Source organism: Mytilus trossulus, chromosome 4 (assembly GCF_036588685.1).
Source record: "Mytilus trossulus isolate FHL-02 chromosome 4, PNRI_Mtr1.1.1.hap1, whole genome shotgun sequence".
Classification (NCBI taxonomy): domain Eukaryota; kingdom Metazoa; phylum Mollusca; class Bivalvia; order Mytilida; family Mytilidae; genus Mytilus; species Mytilus trossulus.
Genome location: NC_086376.1, coordinates 22,096,781 through 22,114,352, shown reverse-complemented (window position 1 = coordinate 22,114,352; position 17,572 = coordinate 22,096,781). Strand labels below are relative to the sequence as shown.

The 17,572-nt window shown below is 31.1% G+C and overlaps 1 protein-coding gene across 1 annotated transcript in view; it reads left to right on the top strand.

Moving 5' to 3' along the window:
* LOC134714890 (molybdopterin synthase catalytic subunit-like) overlaps window positions 1-17,572 on the top strand; it is a 37,006-nt gene that overhangs the window by 11,478 nt on the left and 7,956 nt on the right. Inside the window, exons 2-4 of the mRNA XM_063576580.1 lie at window positions 7,073-7,194; window positions 12,395-12,526; window positions 14,309-14,405. Of these exons, the coding sequence (XP_063432650.1) occupies window positions 12,524-12,526; window positions 14,309-14,405 (100 nt within the window). The 5' untranslated portion in view covers window positions 7,073-7,194; window positions 12,395-12,523. The remainder of the gene's footprint in view (window positions 1-7,072; window positions 7,195-12,394; window positions 12,527-14,308; window positions 14,406-17,572) is intronic.

Below are 17,572 nucleotides of genomic sequence, written 5' to 3'. Positions count from 1 at the left end.
TACATCTGTCATATGTAAGATTGGAAATGATACTGGCTCAGTAATACGATTGAGTGATCTGAAATCCACACATAGGCGAAATGAATTGTTTGGCTTCTTTACAAGAACAACAGGACTGTGCCATGGTGATTGGGATTCCTCTATGATGCCATACTTTTCCATTTCATCTAGTTGTTTTTCTAGTTCTTCACGCATTTTTGGAGTTTGACGGTATGGTGCAGCACTAACAGGTTTTGAATTGTCAGTATAGATTGGATGATAGTGCATATCTGTTTGTCCAAGTTCACTTAAGTCCTTTGCAAAGATGTCTCTGTTTTTCTCCAAAAAGTTTTTAAGTTGAAATTTTTGTCTTTCAGAAAGTTCACATTTATCTGAATCAAGGTTAAGATCAAATTTTGACTTTGTACTTATTTGTTCACTTTCAGGTTGGTTATTAACATGATTAATTTCAGCACTATTAATTTCCAAAAATTTCTGAATATTGTCTGAATGGACTGGAACGGCTTTAACAATCTTAGTTCTCTGTGGGAGCACTATTTCTTGATTTGTTGGATTTAACAATCTGTATGTAACAAGTCCTTTGTTGACATTTGATATGGCTTTTGCACCTGCTAAACAATGTAACTTTGATAAGTCTACTTTTGGTTCCAATAAAAGTGTTGTTCCATGTTTAAATCTCTTCATACGTAATGCGAGCACAATTTCACTATGAGGTGGAATAATTGTTTCTGACAGAGTTTCCGCAATTCCTATCTGTGAGGTAGTCTCTGTACTGGTTTCCACTGACACTGAATGAAGGTTAACGAATGATTCTGAATTCTGGTGACCTTCACATTCCTGAATTGTGATCGTCATTTTACCAAAGTCAGTTTTCACTTGATGTTCTTGAAGAAAGTCTATTCCTAAAATAATTCTTGCGTGAATTGTTTCAAAAACTCTAAATTTCTGTGGGATTTTAAATTTTCCAAAAGTTAATTGTAGCACGGTTTCTCCTAGTATTGGATGTACTTCACCACATACTCCAACAGCACTGAATAATGAGGATCTTTGAATTTTAGCATTAGGTTTAACTTTATGAAGCACATGTTTGCTGATGCAGCTGAAGGCAGCGCCACTGTCTATTAAACACTTTTCTGATTGATCTTCTATTGTTAGATTTATAAGGTTTCTTTGCAATGATGCTGTGAACTCGAAGTCTGGCTCTTGATCTGTGATAGGAGATAAGGCAGCACATCTTGGTTGTCGACAGCACCATCCTTTCTTATATTTTCTTCGAGCCATTATTTCACCATGTACATTACAGATCTGAAACTAAATGAATATTTGATAAGCCTATATGCTTAAATAGTACAAATAGCCATTCTTTACAACTAAGAAATAAAAATTATGATACAAAATGAGCTCTGAAAGCTGACTAAAGTAAATAGCAGTTCTTGAATGTCTGCTTTTAAACTAATAAAATCTGACTAAGAAAATAAGACTAATGTACTTATCTTATGACAATTCTGTTGTAGAATCTGATCTTTTCCATTAGACTGGTCTGTATGTTGAAGCTGGTTCACACAATTTGTTGAATTTTGATTGGATTAAAAATTTTGAATTTTGTTTTAAAACATAACTATGCCACTGTCATAAAAGTCAATAGAACTTGCCCGAGTCACTCCGCCATATCTGTCACCGAGGGCCAGTGTGGCATGCTTTTTGCTAGGGGGGACTAACTGTGCATGCTCGACCCAAGGGACAGGGGGTCAGTCCATAAATAGACTTACTACAGACAAGTGGCAAAGTTAATACTCTAAAACGTTTAACAATTTAATAAATAACAATATATGCCAAAGATAATTCCAAATAATTAAAACAAATGCACTAAAGAATTTAAATGTCACTGTTCGTAAGAATTGTCTAATCACTGTTGTATAATCACTAGCTGGAATTGTTCGAAATGCACTTGTAAGATGAAATTGTCCAAATAGTTATATTCCTAAGTTAGAACTTGCTCCAGGGTTGAAGGTCTTGATCCGATGAGTTGTTGGTCTTTCCTTTGTTGTCGGGTTGATGGCATTTCAATGTTTCAGATGATCGCTAGGCAATCTGTTGTTACTGATCGTTGAATAACCAAGACTGGAACAAGACGGTACTCTGCAGGATCACTCCAACTCCTTCGCGCTTCTAACTGTTGTAACGGTGACTGTGACTTAGTGCCGTATTAGAATTTCTACGAACTATTTATACCAAAACTGAAAAGATCTCAATGTGACAAGTAAATTCCTAATTGATTAGAGTTATAACATGAAATGATAAAGTAAAAATATGAATAGTAAATTAATTAAAGATTACAATTAAAGGATTAGAATGAGTTATCAAATGACATCTGTCTGCCTAATTAACAAATTGAACAATTACTGTAATTCTCAAAAACATATGTGACATATTCAAATATTTCTAATTAGTTTGAAGGTAATTAAATTAAGATAAGTTCAATGAAAATTAAAATAAGAAAACTGTAAATAAATATAATCCTTATGAAAAACAATCTTTTGATTACAAACTTATTCAAGATTAAAAATTAAAATATGAAATTAGAAAAATGATAAAATTACTAAAAATAGTTTTAAAAACCTGAAAGGGAAAATGCACCTATGACATATGTATTCATTTTTTCCATCTTCAACACAAAATTTTCCTGGGATTGGAAAAGAAAAATTGTAATCTTGTTTGGAGTTATTGTTTAGATAATTAAAAGTTTTCAGACTAAACCATACAATGCAATGATCTGATAGTTCATTAGGGGGAAGTACATGTAGAAAAGGAAAAATATTTACAATGTCTTCACTGACAATAACATAATCTATATTACTTCTACCATTTGGCTATATAAGTTTGTATATTGTTAATATGTATATGTTCTCTGTAACAATTGTTTTAAGAGAATAAAGTATTCATTCATTAGTTAGCATGATAAGTACTAAAGACTTTGACCTATGGTATCAACATTTGTGTATTATCAAAGGCTGAAGGTTAACCTCGTTATATATCCTTTTCTTTTATTATTATATTCCTGCTTTAAAAAAAAGGGAAATACAGTTTTACCTCAGCCCATCCGTCTGTATGTCTCATGAATATTTTTCATCACATCTTTCTTAAGAACCACATTTCAAAGATTTCAGAAAATTGGTGTCATGGTTCTCATGAGTCAGATCTACTGTCACAGTGACAGGTTTTCAGATTCATCACTCAACAATGTCCTGTAAACTGGACACTTACATCATTTTACACATGATATCCAAGTTGAAAATTTGCGTCACTTATTTCTCAGGTACTACATTTCAAGGATTTCTGAAATTGGTTTCAGGGTATATATGAGTTAGCAATACCTTGTGATGTGTTTTCAGATGCATCACTCAACAACTTTCTGTTTACCGAACACTTACCATGCGAAAAGGTACAAAAACGAAAAATTTACGAAATTCTAAAAAGTGTGCATAAATGTTGGTAGTAGACTTGTGATTTATAAAACGCATTTACTTTTCTTCATATTATCAAGCTGTGGGCTACACGCACCTGCAAGTGCTGGGACACGACCCCCCCCCCCCCCCCCCCCCCTTAGTTTTATCAAGATTTTTAACGAATTATTTCATAAATTTCAATCATTTTCAAAGTAAGGTTTGAATGGCTTGATTTGCCAATTGATAATGTTAGCCCCGGTAGCAGTGGGGATAAGGCTCTCGCTTAGGATGCTAATATCAATGCAATTAAACCGGGCAATGGTTCGAATCCCGTGCCTCTGAGGTTGATTTATATAAAATTAAATAACTTAACCTAACTTAAATTTCAATTTCTAAAACACAAGATGACATAGTTTTTGTTTTTTCCCTCATGTTTTAATGTTGTCTTACTTTCTTTGAACCTGTAGAACTGACTGAAATTATTGACTTTTGTCTCTGTATAGTACCGTAGTTTTTAAAGTTTCTGGTCGGTAAAGCATTAGTCGGGGGAACAAATGATTTTACTCTTGCTCACATACAGAAAATTCAGATATTTCTACGTCTTTTTCTGTTTTGATTGACAAATTCGGGATAGAATTGACAATTTTATGAATGTTTACATTAATGTCATTTTTTTCGGATAAAATCGTTTTTCAAAAATACTATAACAAACTTTGATAACGTGTCCTGTAAAATTTACCAAAAGGACTTTTTGTACCTTTTCGCATGGACTGGCTCATATTTTAACACTATTAAAATTGTCCAGTTGCAACATTTAAAGTGATTTTATCAATGAGTAGTAGCTAGCAGTTAAACTTGTTGTGTTTTTCTAGTTTTCATCTAACCATCCAAGTCAATTAGGACTATAATAAATATATATGTCGTGTACAAGTTGCGATTTTGTACAGGTTATAACATGTACAAAAATATTGTACATGTTATAACTTGTATGATTCAAAAATACAAGTTATAACATGTACAGAAGTACCTCATACATGTTATAACCTGTACAAAATATTGCTTAAAAATGGTTTTAACTTGTACAAAATTTAAAATAAATCTTAAAGAAGTAAAATATACATTTAAATTCACCAATGCATAAGAACAACGATAAATAGGCCAGAACGTGTCTTTTTCTGTAAAGGACAATGATCACAAAGTTTCAGAAATATATGTTTCAGGAATAATGTTGGTAAAATGTGTTTTCATGTAATTGTATGTTTTATGCAGTCCATCATGGTTTAAATAAGTGTGAAACTATTTACTAAAAGTTTGCATTCCTCAATTACATTAGATATATACTAGTTTCTAAATTCTTCCAAAATATTTAAGAACGATTTTTAATAATTTTGGGAAATACTCCTCCCTCTTGTTTTTATAACATGCAAAGACTAAAACAATGTCTTATATGCTTACTCTGTAAAAGCAAAAAAAAGCTGAAATAGTTTTCATTGGACCACACTTTATTGTCAATATCTTTGGATCTACTCTTCCACATGTTAGGTCTTCAGCATGACTTATGTAAATTTATAAGTCACTTTTTGTTTATAAACTATAAGATCATTGCATGAGGCGAATGTCATTCTGATGTTTTAAATATATATCCTCTAATTTGAAAGCATTTATTTGTAGCCTTTGTATGTTGTCTGCTCCATTAGTGGGTTGTTGTCGTTGACACATACCCGATTTCAATTCCCAATATCCTTTTTTGTCGAGCCTTCGACTTTAGTCGAAAAAGCGAGACTAAGCGATCCTACATTCCGTCGGCGGCGGCGGCGTCCACAAATATTCACTCTGTGGTTAAAGTTTTTGAAATTTTAATAACTTTCTTAAACTAAACTGGATTTCTACCAAACTTGGACAGAAGCTTGTTTATGATCATAAGATAGTATCCAGAAGTAAATTTTGTAAAAATAAAATTCCACTTTTTCCATATTTTACTTGTAAATGGACTTAGTTTTTCTGCCGGGAAACATTACATTCACTCTGTGGTTAAAGTTTTTAAAATTTTAATAACTTTCTTAAACTAAACTGGATTTCTACCAAACTTGGACAGAAGCTTGTTTATGATCATAAGATAGTATCCAGAAGTAAATTTTGTAAAAATACAATTCCATTTTTTCCATATTTTACTTGTAAATGGACTTAGATTTTCTGCGGGGAAACATTACATTCACTCTGTGGTTAAAGTTTTTAAAATTTTAATAACTTTCTTAAACTATCCTGGGTTTGTACCAAAATTGGACAGAAGCTTATTTATGATCATAAGATAGTATCCAGAAGTAAATTTTGTAAAAAAATAAATCCATTTATCCCATATTTTACTTTTAAATGGACTTAGTTTTTCTGCGGGGAAACATTACATTCACTCTGTGGTTAAAGTTTTTAAAATTTTAATAACTTTCTTAAACTATCCTGGGTTTGTACCAAAATTGGACAGAAGCTTATTTATGATCATAAGATAGTATCCAGAAGTAAATTTTGTAAAAAAAAATCCACTTTCTTGGTATTTTACGCTAAAATGGACTTAGATTTTCTTCCAGTTAACATTACATACCTGTAAAGTCTGCAGTTAAAGTTTATAAAGCATTTATTAGAATAATAAACTATGCTGGATTTTACCAAACTTGGACAGAAGCTTCTTACAATCAAAAGATTGTATCAAAAGGAATATTTTTATTGATTTTTTTCCTCATTTTTGTTGAGCCTGCAATTTACAGCAAAAGTAGGCGAGACACTGGGTTCGGCGGAACCCTTACAAATTTTTTGTCTTTTAGTGTCAACTAGAATGAAAGTATTTTACTATTGCCTTCAAAGTGGACACTCACAATTATAATTCATCAAATAAAGATATGTCCATAGATAGTCATAAGAGGATCATTAGACATGTCCTAAGATATATATCGTAGGACAGGTCTTATGAATGCTTCGTAATACCGACCCCTGGACATTAATAACTGTATCAAAAAAGGACAAAACACACTAACATGAAGAAATAATAAAAAAGGTCAATATCATCTGTTGCAATAAAAGAAAAGTATCCTTATTTTTCGATTTTGTACAAGTTAAAACCATTTTTAAGCAATATTTTGTACAGGTTATAACATGTATGAGGTACATTTGTACATGTTATAACTTGTATTTTTGCATCATACAAGTTATAACATGTACAATATTTTTGTACACGTTATAACCTGTACAAAATCGCAACTTGTACACGACATATATATAAAGATAATACATTTGCTGTAAACAAGAATTTGAACTGACGATGCTAGTTAGGTACAATAGAGGAACTTATCACATTCGTCACAACTCGGCCGATACTATACCTCATCCTGAGGTGGTTTATTTCCGGCAAAGAAATGTGTTGCGGATGTACATATCACAAATAGTTATACATCCGAGGGATAGAAGGAGAGTAGCGAAGTCCCCCAAGGATTGACAATTGGAAATTATCATAAATCACTTAGCCACAACATTGACACATATACATGTATCTTATTTTATATTAATATGATGTAAATCTGAAAGTTAGTAGTCTTGTCTGTATGTATACACAAAGTTAAAGTTTCTTTTATTTTCAGGTGAATATATTGTTTTTTGCCAAGAGCAGAGAGTTAAGTGGTGTAAACAGTGCTCTGATTACAGTCCTGAGTCAGTGTACATTTACACATTTGTTGGAGAATATTCTACAGAAATATCCAAGGTAATGATATAATGAAAGATATAAAGTCCTTTTAAGGTAGAAAGATGTTGAAATTAGATTTATAGATAGATTTTTTTTTTAAATTTGCTATAATTTAGTGTGTTACATTTTAGTGTTGTGTGGTTTTTCTCCTCTTATATTCAATGTGTTTCCCTCGGTTTTAGTTTGTAACTCAGATTTTGTTTTTTTCTCATGGATTTATGAGTTTTGAACAGCGGTATACTACTGTTGCCTTTATTTAGTTTTTAAATCTTGCTTTTTTCAAAATAAATTGTATAATAAAAAGAATAGTGATAGTGACAGACAATTTTTTCAAGCTACTTAGCCTACTAGCTGTGAAAAAAATGTTTGAATTTATATATGTATGTTAGATATAAAATGTGAAAATAAAAAATACTTAACAATAGAATTGAAAAATTGAAAAATAAAGATGTAAGAAGATAGCTCTTATGATGATTGTTGTCACAGGAATCATTTTTTGCTGCAAGGCAAAATATACAAATTTACTATACCTTTCTTTATAAATCGGTGGTGTTTCCAGGGTTGAAATTGGTGTGGAGGAAAAAACGTATATTTATATCAGATAATTTTTTTTACTATCTTTGTTGAACTTTCAAGCCTATGAGGTAGTTAAAAAAAACATATGATAAAAATCGTTGAATACAAATGATATGAACCTTTTGAAATCTTACATTTAAGGACTAACTTTTTACGAAAAAAGTCGAGAACCCTTTTCAGCAATTTATCAATCCTGTTTTCGTAAACTATATTATCCTAAATGAAAAAGCAAACATACTGCTTCAGATATGATTGGACTTAATCCTCATATCCTCACCCTTGTTACATTTGAATAAATCTGAGTAAAAAGTTTACTGCTGTGAACACATATTTTTTGTTGTTGTCAAAATGAATTTGATGCTTAAGCATCTGAGCTTACATGCAAGCTACACCACTCACTGGCACTGTAAATGAGGGATAAACTTATTTATTAAGTTGAATCAAATTGAATAAAAATGATATTCTGTATTTGTTAAAACAGTTGTAATATTAGATAAGATTAAACACACAATTTTCTTCTTAAGATGACAATGAACTTTCCTCTCTCAATATTTATCCAGCAAAATCTCTGTGCCACATATTAGTAACAGGTTTGAAAAGACATTAAACCATTATTATGTGCCACATATAGTTCTGGGTTTGGAAGAAATTCAGTCGTACCTGTGTGCCATTTATTTGATCATTTGCATTGCCATTGTTTTCCATAATGTGGCTTTTTTTTTGCTGTTGTTTGCTTTGTGGTATTAGTGTCATTGTTCAAGGCCTTATGGTGATCTAAAATTTCAATCTACGTCATTTAGTCTCAAGTGGACAGTTGTTTCAATGGCAATCATGAGAGAAAATAAGAAAAGCAAGCATATGTGAATTATAACTGCAACCTGCCAAAATAGATGTTAAGCGTTCTTGCATTTGTTAGACCTATATTCCTTTCACACATATAGTATTGTCCTTTTATTTATATTTTTTAACATTGCCATATAAGCAGGAGATTTGGCTAGCCATAAAACCATGTAAAACCCACCATTTTTTTCTTAAAATATCCTGTACCAAGTCAGAAATATAGAAGTTTCTATGTATCTTGGTGGTTTTTGTGGATTTTTTTTGTTGCACTTCAGTGTTTTTGTTGTTCAAATGATTTGATGTGTCTTCCTCAGTTTTTGTTTGTAACACATCCCCCCTCACAATTTATTTGTGACTTTAAATCAGTGGTATAATACTGTTGCCTTCATTTAAGATAATAAATAAATTATTTTAACAATAATGACACACTGTTTGGAAATCTCCCTGAGAAAACCAAATATGATAATTTTCCCGTATTGCTGGGTTTACTTTTAAGAAGTTTGTTTGATTGGAGTAAACAGTTACAATGATTGACATTTCAAGTTATGAAATTTACAAACATTTTCAAAATGATTGCTACTGTTTATAGTAAATGAAACAGATTTTGTAAAATTTATGACGATTTAACATGACAGTTTTGTTATTTATATTCATTCTCATCTCGGTCGATTACAAAAAGTAGGTTTTTTAAAGTTGATATTTAAACTTGAGCAAATAGTGTTCATTAAATTGAAATAGATGAGTTATGTCTATTTAATTAATTGAATTGACCTATTAATAATCGGTGAACTGTTTTTGTTTGTGTATTGTATTGTAAACATGGAATGTTTAGTCTAAGGGAGATTGTAAGGGAGATAATTTACAGGGGGTATAATTAATGATATCCAGACTGTTAAAAATGATTGTCTGTGTATTGTATAAAGGACCTGTTACTCTGACATTAATTCTACATTACTATAACATCTGTCTTGGGTTTTTAAAAGGCTGCTCAAAGATTTAAATTTATTATAAAGGTAGATGCAGTTTAAACTGGATAGGAATACTAGATTTGAAATGTTCATGAAGAGGTTGTTACATTTCAGAGATTTTAATTTTATAGTGCTTTTGAAAATATATGGGAAAAAACAAGGGACTCTCAGAAAATAATGGCAAAGTGCTTTTTTTCAGTGAAAATAAAATCCATGAACTTTTAGAGTTACTGTACTTGAGATCTACTTTTAAAAATGGTCAACAGCAACAAATGTGTTTATCTGTTATGTTCAATTTTCTTTAAAACGGTTGCTTAGAAGCCTAATGAATAAAAATACCCATCTTATAGATTTACCTATATTCAGCGTACTTTAAATCTGCTACAGCTTAACAAAAAAAAAAATAGCTGTTGTAAAAATCAGAATTTAATTAAATTAAAAGAAGAAAATAGGTTGACTAAAAGCTCCATTAATATGGTTCATTCCCTCTGAGACTACTATAACAGTCTCAGATTCCCTCTATTCCCACTTTTTTATAAATCTGGTAAGAAAAGGTAAAATTTCATGTGGGAATAGGAGGAAAAGTTATGCAAACAAAGGATTATACTGTACAAACATTTTTTAATCAACTGTTAATTGACCACTGTTTTGTTTTATTAGAACAGGTAATAAGTTATTTTTCTGTATGAATTCTAGTTTTTTAAACAAAATAGATATGAAAGAAATTAAAACAAACATAATTAAATTATTTTATTACTTTTATAACACAAATTCAACTGTCTGACTGTAGATTCAAACAAGCATAATATAACATAAATTATACAACAGCACTAAATGAAATCACAGATTGTAGCACAAACATTAGGCAATCACTGAATACAAGTATATTAAAGTTTATCAATCTATTCCACATGAAGAAAGGTGGGAGGCTGTATCACAAAACTCTACTGTTGTGACTTCTTGGTGCGGTGTCTAACCTTATTACAAGTTCGTCTAATCTGTTTGAATGTGGATGGGTGCCATCCCTCTAAATGATTTGTTGTCCTTGGTCCTTGTGTTAAGTAGTGGTTTCAAAGGTTTTTCCTCGTAGATGATTGGAATTGGTGTCAGTTCATTTGTGCAGCGAACTTTCATTCTCTGGAGGACATCATCTACTTGCAGCTGCATGGGTTCAGATGCATGGTTGTGGTGTGCTGACTTTGGTTAGTATGTTGTTCAAAGTATTGATGGTGGCTGGACAGTTTGAAATTGAACACTTTCAGTAAGTTTGTATGCCCCTTTTGTTCCTTGCTTGGAACATGTGGAACTTAAACCCACCGTGTACAAGGTTTTGGTTTCTGAGTCTAATTGTAACAAACTTTAGTTGTAGTTGTGCATTAGCCATTGTAACTGAATAATGCCTTGACTGGATAAAGACCACAATTTAAACCAATTTTTATTGCTTTGAAGTTTTCACCCATTATTTTATAACTTTGATTATTGGCCCAAGTAATTATATTTTTAGAGTATACTTGTATTCCTCATCTTAAGATTATACTTGGTTATACTATTAATTACATCATAATTAATTTTATTAGTACAACAGACAATTTTTTAAGTTACAAATTAAAAAAAAAATAAAAATACATCTATCTATTAATCATAATATTTCTTAAATTCTAAGTATCATTCTTTGATGAAAAAAGAAACATTATTACAAATAAACAAGGTATTATACCTGAACAGTGAACCAAATATGTTATGCTTTAAAAAAATATAAAGGTAAATCTTAGGTGAAATTCTAATTAACCTTGATTGTTATAAAAACAAATTATTTATCAAAACATCTATTGTTATTTGCAAGTGGGAATAGAAGGAATAGTATTTTTAAAAAGTGGGAATAGGAGGAAGACACCATTAATATCTAAACATTTGTTCAAAAATGAGATATGATTAGTTTTTGTACAAAATTAAATTTCACGTGTAGAACAGTAGCTAGTTTAATTGTATAAGATACATCTTTTAACTAAGACAAATAGTTCTGATCTGGTTTCCTGCCAAAAGATTGCACAGTAGATATATAATTCAATCAGGTAATATCTGTTAATTGTACCAAAGGTCAAACAATTATTAGATCAAGATGATTTTTAATCAAGGATGTAATGAGAAATTCATCAAATAAAAGGACTAGAATATATGATTTAATAAAAGCATTTTATAAAAAAACTATTTCACAAATGCTTTATTGTCATTTTCATAGTTTACAGCACATAGAAAAGACAACTGAAATTATACTTTTAACATCATCTATAAACTGGCTGTATTTGTTAGTTTTGGGTCATCATATGATTTCTCTGTAAAGACTAAATAGATGGATGAAGGAGAATAAAAAAAGTGAAGTTTTAGGTGAAGAAATTGCAAAAAAAGATATACCGGTATAAACTTTAAAAGGGGCACTAGCTGTCAAATTCATGGTTACCAATTTGACTCAAATTCTCATATTTGATTCATTACAATGTTAAACATTCATCCAAACTATCAAAAGTCTAAAATAAACAGTTTACATCGCTTATATGGTCATTTGAGGTCAAATCAATAGTTAATTAGATGGCCTCTGGACTAAAATACACATGAAACGAACCTATATATTATCTATCCCATGCTCTGTAAACTGTTTATTTTAGACTTTTGATAGTCTGCACCCACGAAAACCACGAAAATTGGTATCCAACGAATAATAATGAATCCACAGTATAGGAAAAGAGTAGTTTGAATGATGTGTTTTATCATGATCATAAATTGTTCAGCCAAACAGAATGATTTCAAGAATTAATTCTTCATTTCTTTTTTTACAGTTTAGCTGTTATTTCTGAGAATATTATATTAGCTCTGAATGAAGACTACCTATCAAAATACAGCGATGTAAATTTACAAGAGGGTGATGAAATAGCAGTGATACCACCAATAAGTGGAGGGTAATTAAAATGGTGAGTTTCTGCTTCTAGCTTCTGTGGCAGTGGCAGCGTCAACAATGTACTAGTTTGTTGTCAAGGAGGTGAAAAATGGTTGGTATGCAGTTGTATAAGCACCAGCACATCTCATTTGTCATGGAGATTATTTGGCCCCGCCCCCTCAGTCATGGTCTATTGACACTGAAACTTTTGCTCAAATGGACCTCATTATACTAAACTCCAAATTATACACAAGAAACTAAAATTAAAAATCATACAAAACTAACAAAAGCAATGTCTTTAATTCTATGGAGATTATTTGACGCTACTCCATTAGTCACGGTCTATTGTCTTTGAAAATTTAGCTCAGTTTACATGTATGAGTATATGATTAGATCAATTTAAGATGAACTACTAATGTTAAGTTCATAATATTTGGTATGAACTACTAATGTTAAGTTCATGATATTTGGTATTCCAGTTTATTGGCATTTACTTGGATATTACATAGCACCACCCCCTCTTCATGGTTCATTGACCTTGAAACTTTTACATAGTTTACAAGTTAATGTTATTTAAAGGGTCTAAAACTACAAATTATGACTTACAATATTTGGTCTATTGCTGATGAATACTGTATGTTTATTTGTAGATGAATTTGACTGGGTTTGACAAAGTCACCTTAAATGAAATTCTATGTGCAGTTTTCAATCTAGTTCCCTGAAACATCACATAATAAATGGTTCATATATTGAAGTTGTGCACCTGCTATTGTGAAATTGTGTACGGAATATTCCAAATATTTAAATGTTCAGTATAGAGAACTTTTAAGGAAACATTATGCCAAAACCTGCCATTTAAGTCTGATCTATTCTTGTCTTGCCTTGACAGAGTCAAAAAGCGAGACATATGTATTAGGTATGCTGTTCCCGGCGTCGGCGGCCGCATCAACAATGTAATAGTTTGTGATTAGGTCTAGTTCATGGTGAACCACTAGTGGTAGGTCAATGATATTATGTATGCAGTTGTATTAGCATTGGCACATCTCATAACCATGGAGATTATTTGGCCCCGCCCCCTCAGTCAAGGTCTATTGACTTTGAAACTTTTCATAGTTTACATGTAATAGTTTGTGATTAGGTCAATTTATGGGGAACCACTAGTGTTAGGCCAATGTTAATTGGTGTTCAGTTGTATAAGCATTAGCACATCTCCTTTCCATGGAAAATATTTGGCCCTGCCCCCTCAGTCATGGTCTATTGACTTTGAATCTTTTGCTTAGTTAACATGTATTAGTTTGTGATGAGATCAGTTTAAGATGAACTGCTATTTTAAGTCAATGTTATTTGGTATGCAAATGTATCAGCATTAGAAAGTATCATTTCCATGGAGATTATATAGCCCCACCCCTGATCATGATTCATTGACATAGAAACTTTTAAATAGTTTACAAGTTAATGTTTGTGTTTAGGTTTGTTTAAAAGTAATGACTTGTAATAAGTCAATGGAATTTGGTATGCAGTTGTATTAGCATTGGCACATCTCATTCCTAGGAGATTATTTAGCCATGTACCTCTAGTCATGGTTCATTGACTTTGAATATTTGCATTACTTACATGTGAAAGTATTGCTATTTTAATTTCAACATTTACAGTTTCAAAATTACAGAGACATATCTCTGTGATAACAGTTTATGATGTTTTACTGTGTTATTATGTCTCATTTCACCTTTTGATTTAATATAGAATGTCTTAATCAGAAATTTACACATAGTTAATACAAAAACAATATTAATAGTATGTGACTTATTACTTTTAGGAAAATCATGTAGAAATAAGAGAGAACAAACTAGATCTTGAAAAAATAACCAGAACTGTAACATCACCCAGCTGTGGAGCTGTTTCTGTCTTTATAGGTAAGAGAATAACTCATACATCAGGAGATGAAAAAAATGGAAAGCCAATAATTGGCCACAACATTTGTTAGTCTAACATTCTGGCAGCACACTTTTAAAAGGATTCTTTAAAATCCATTTATTTTCATGGGTACCAATTTTCATGGATTAAGGGAAAACTTGCATGTTCATGGATTAAGGGAAAACTTGCATGTTCATGGATTAAGGGAAAACTTGCATGTTCATGGATTAAGGGAAAACTTGCATGTTCATGGATTAAGGGAAAACTTGCATGTTCATGGATAGTTGAATTTGTGATGTCTGCAGCCTTTAGAAATTTTGTTATTTGTTGTATATTTAATTTCGTGGTATACCTGTACCCAGGAAATCCACAAAAAATTGGTATCCAACAAAAACAATGAAACCACAGTATAGGTATTTGATGAGGTCACACAGATACTTGGTTCTGTAAATTAGAGTGAGATGAAAAAATGTGAGAGGGAGGTTCAAATTCAAATCTTTTGTGGAATTTTTGGCAAAAGAGGTAAAATTTAATTAAGAATTGAAAGCTCCTTTTTGTAAATTTATTGCGGTGTAAATGTGTTGACCAAAGTACATTTTTTATGCTGCAATCAGCTATTTTACTATAGAGATAAAGCTATACGTATAAATGTAAGCTTTATACGTCAATGACCCCAACTAACCTATAAGCCCCGCCTCCTTATTGTATTTCATCAACAACGTCACGTCACGACCATGACAACGTAAAGTAACAATGGTCAAACTTTTATGAATTTAAACTTTTATGTCTTCAAATTGGTTATTTATTTACCATGGTTATCAAATGATATTAATTAAGTTCATTTTCCCTTTCTAATTCCTTAATATGTCAATGTTTTACCGCCTGGACTACGCTCTTAGGGAAATACCCCAAAATGGTACCCCAAGAGGGAAATTCCAAACACTTATTTTAACAATTTTTGTTACATAGTTTTTTCATTTTTAAATATTTTTTTTCGATTTCAGTATAAAAACAATATACGTATAGTGTCTTGAAATATGAAATTTATTTGTATTCGGCACGAAACGGGAAAATGCTCATTAGAACCTCGCATTTTCCCGTTTCTAAACCTCATACAAATAAATTTCATATTTCAAGACACTATACGTATATTGTCTAAGTATAAAGCGCAGAAACACTTTATTCTAAAAATGTTTGCACGGTCAACTCTATTACAAACCATAAATTTACTAAAAGAAGCATTCAATACTTATAACTTCATTTTTTGCTTAGTATCATGAAAACACGATTTCTTTAAAGTTTTACCTGTGCACTTTATTGTTGATACTTGTGTCATCATGATTGTTGCCTTTCATTTTGAAATGAAGATTACTTTCAGTATGACTTGAGATTCTGGTTAGCCAATCCAAATAATGTATTATGATGAAACACAAATGTAAAGTAATTATAAAGTAAAAAAATCAAAAATTGCAACTGAAGGTCAAGAGAGGTGAATAGGTCCGAGACCACAATTGTCGTCCCTTGATTTTCGTTGTTCACGATTCGAATATAGTCCCAAGTGTTTATAGCGTGCTTCTTGCCAATAATTTTTATACCCCTTCCAAATGTATTTCCCCATGTTTAATGCCTCAAATTGTAAGTAGGGGGGTGAAATTACACTGTAAAAAAATTAAGGTCCAGAATTTTACAGGAAAGTAGTGATTTGGTCTGAAAAAGGTTAAAAATTAGCACTTCGAAAGCTGTCAAAAGATATCAAGACACCCTAAACACAAAATTGTCCATATTTTGAGTTAGAGCCGATAAAGTTTTCTATAATTTTGATATAATTTGTCCCAAAAGTAGTACAACACACTGTAAAAATTTCATTGAGAAAGCGCAGGTGGGATTTTTTAAATTTTCATTTATGATCTAAAAGAAATGCACTATGAATTAATTGTGGTCTCGGACCTAAGAGGTGAAGTATGTAAATATAGAATCTGTACTTTGGCAACTGACCTAAATGATTTGGTGGTGTCATTTGTCAAATAGCCTGAAACTAAAGGATTTAAACTTTTATTTAGGCTTTTTCAATATTGATGCATACATGGCATCCTGACTTTCTATCTGACAGGTTTTCATATGTCAATACTTGTGTTTCTGTGCCTTTATCTAGTTCTTTTACTTGTTTATGAACTCAGAATCTACAGAAAAGAAGATTATCTCAGGCAATATGTACAAAATGTGTTGTATAAAAGACCCTTGTCTAACACCCTGTTTGGATGAAGTCAAAAGTGGGGTTCTTGGTACATAAAATTTGAAGTCCACAATAAAGACCTCACTAAATTTGTATCAAAAGCACTTTACAATGTCTATTGTACCTGTTCCATTTCACATAATATCTTTCTTTTCTTCTGTAGGATAGCAAGTGGTTTAAATATAAACCTGTTGAAACTAAAATTGCATTCAAGCTTTTCATTAAAAAGGCAAATATCTTTGTATCAGACCATACTGTCTGTAGGAAAAGTTAATTACAAGAGCCTTTTTGTGCTCAGATTTGTTGTATCATGTCACATAAGTATAGAAATGATAAAAAAGACACAATTTTTTATTTCTTATAGCCTCAATATGCATTGTTTAATGTAAATATGTGGCACTGCCTAAATTGACCCTTATTTTTTTCCAGTCTTACTTGGCTTAAGACCCTTTTAAACAAATATGATATGTTATTTGTAACTTTTCTTTCCATTTAAAGTACATTCAATACATATGTAAGGATTATTTATTACCAAAAAGCTTCACAAATTTAAAATTGCTGGAAAATATTACATCTTCATGTAAGGGCCCCTTTCATTGAAAAACCTCAATTTTTTAGGCCCAGGCTGATATAAATTTGACTTTTGAATAATTATGCTAAGTCTGATGAATCAAATAAGTACTCTATTGCTTTTAGTAAATAATAAATGATGTATTAGGGCATTTAAAAAGTATTTTTTTGCAATATTGTAATTTTCAAAGCCCAAAATGTTGATAGTTGAAAATTTTCAATTTTAACGTCAAAATTTAACATGCAAAGATGAGTATAGAATTTAACATATCGTCTTTAATATATATCCTATTGTAATACAACTTTGCAAGCAGTGTTATAATTTATTAAGCTTTGGTCATACCAAGTTTTTTTAAGATTTGT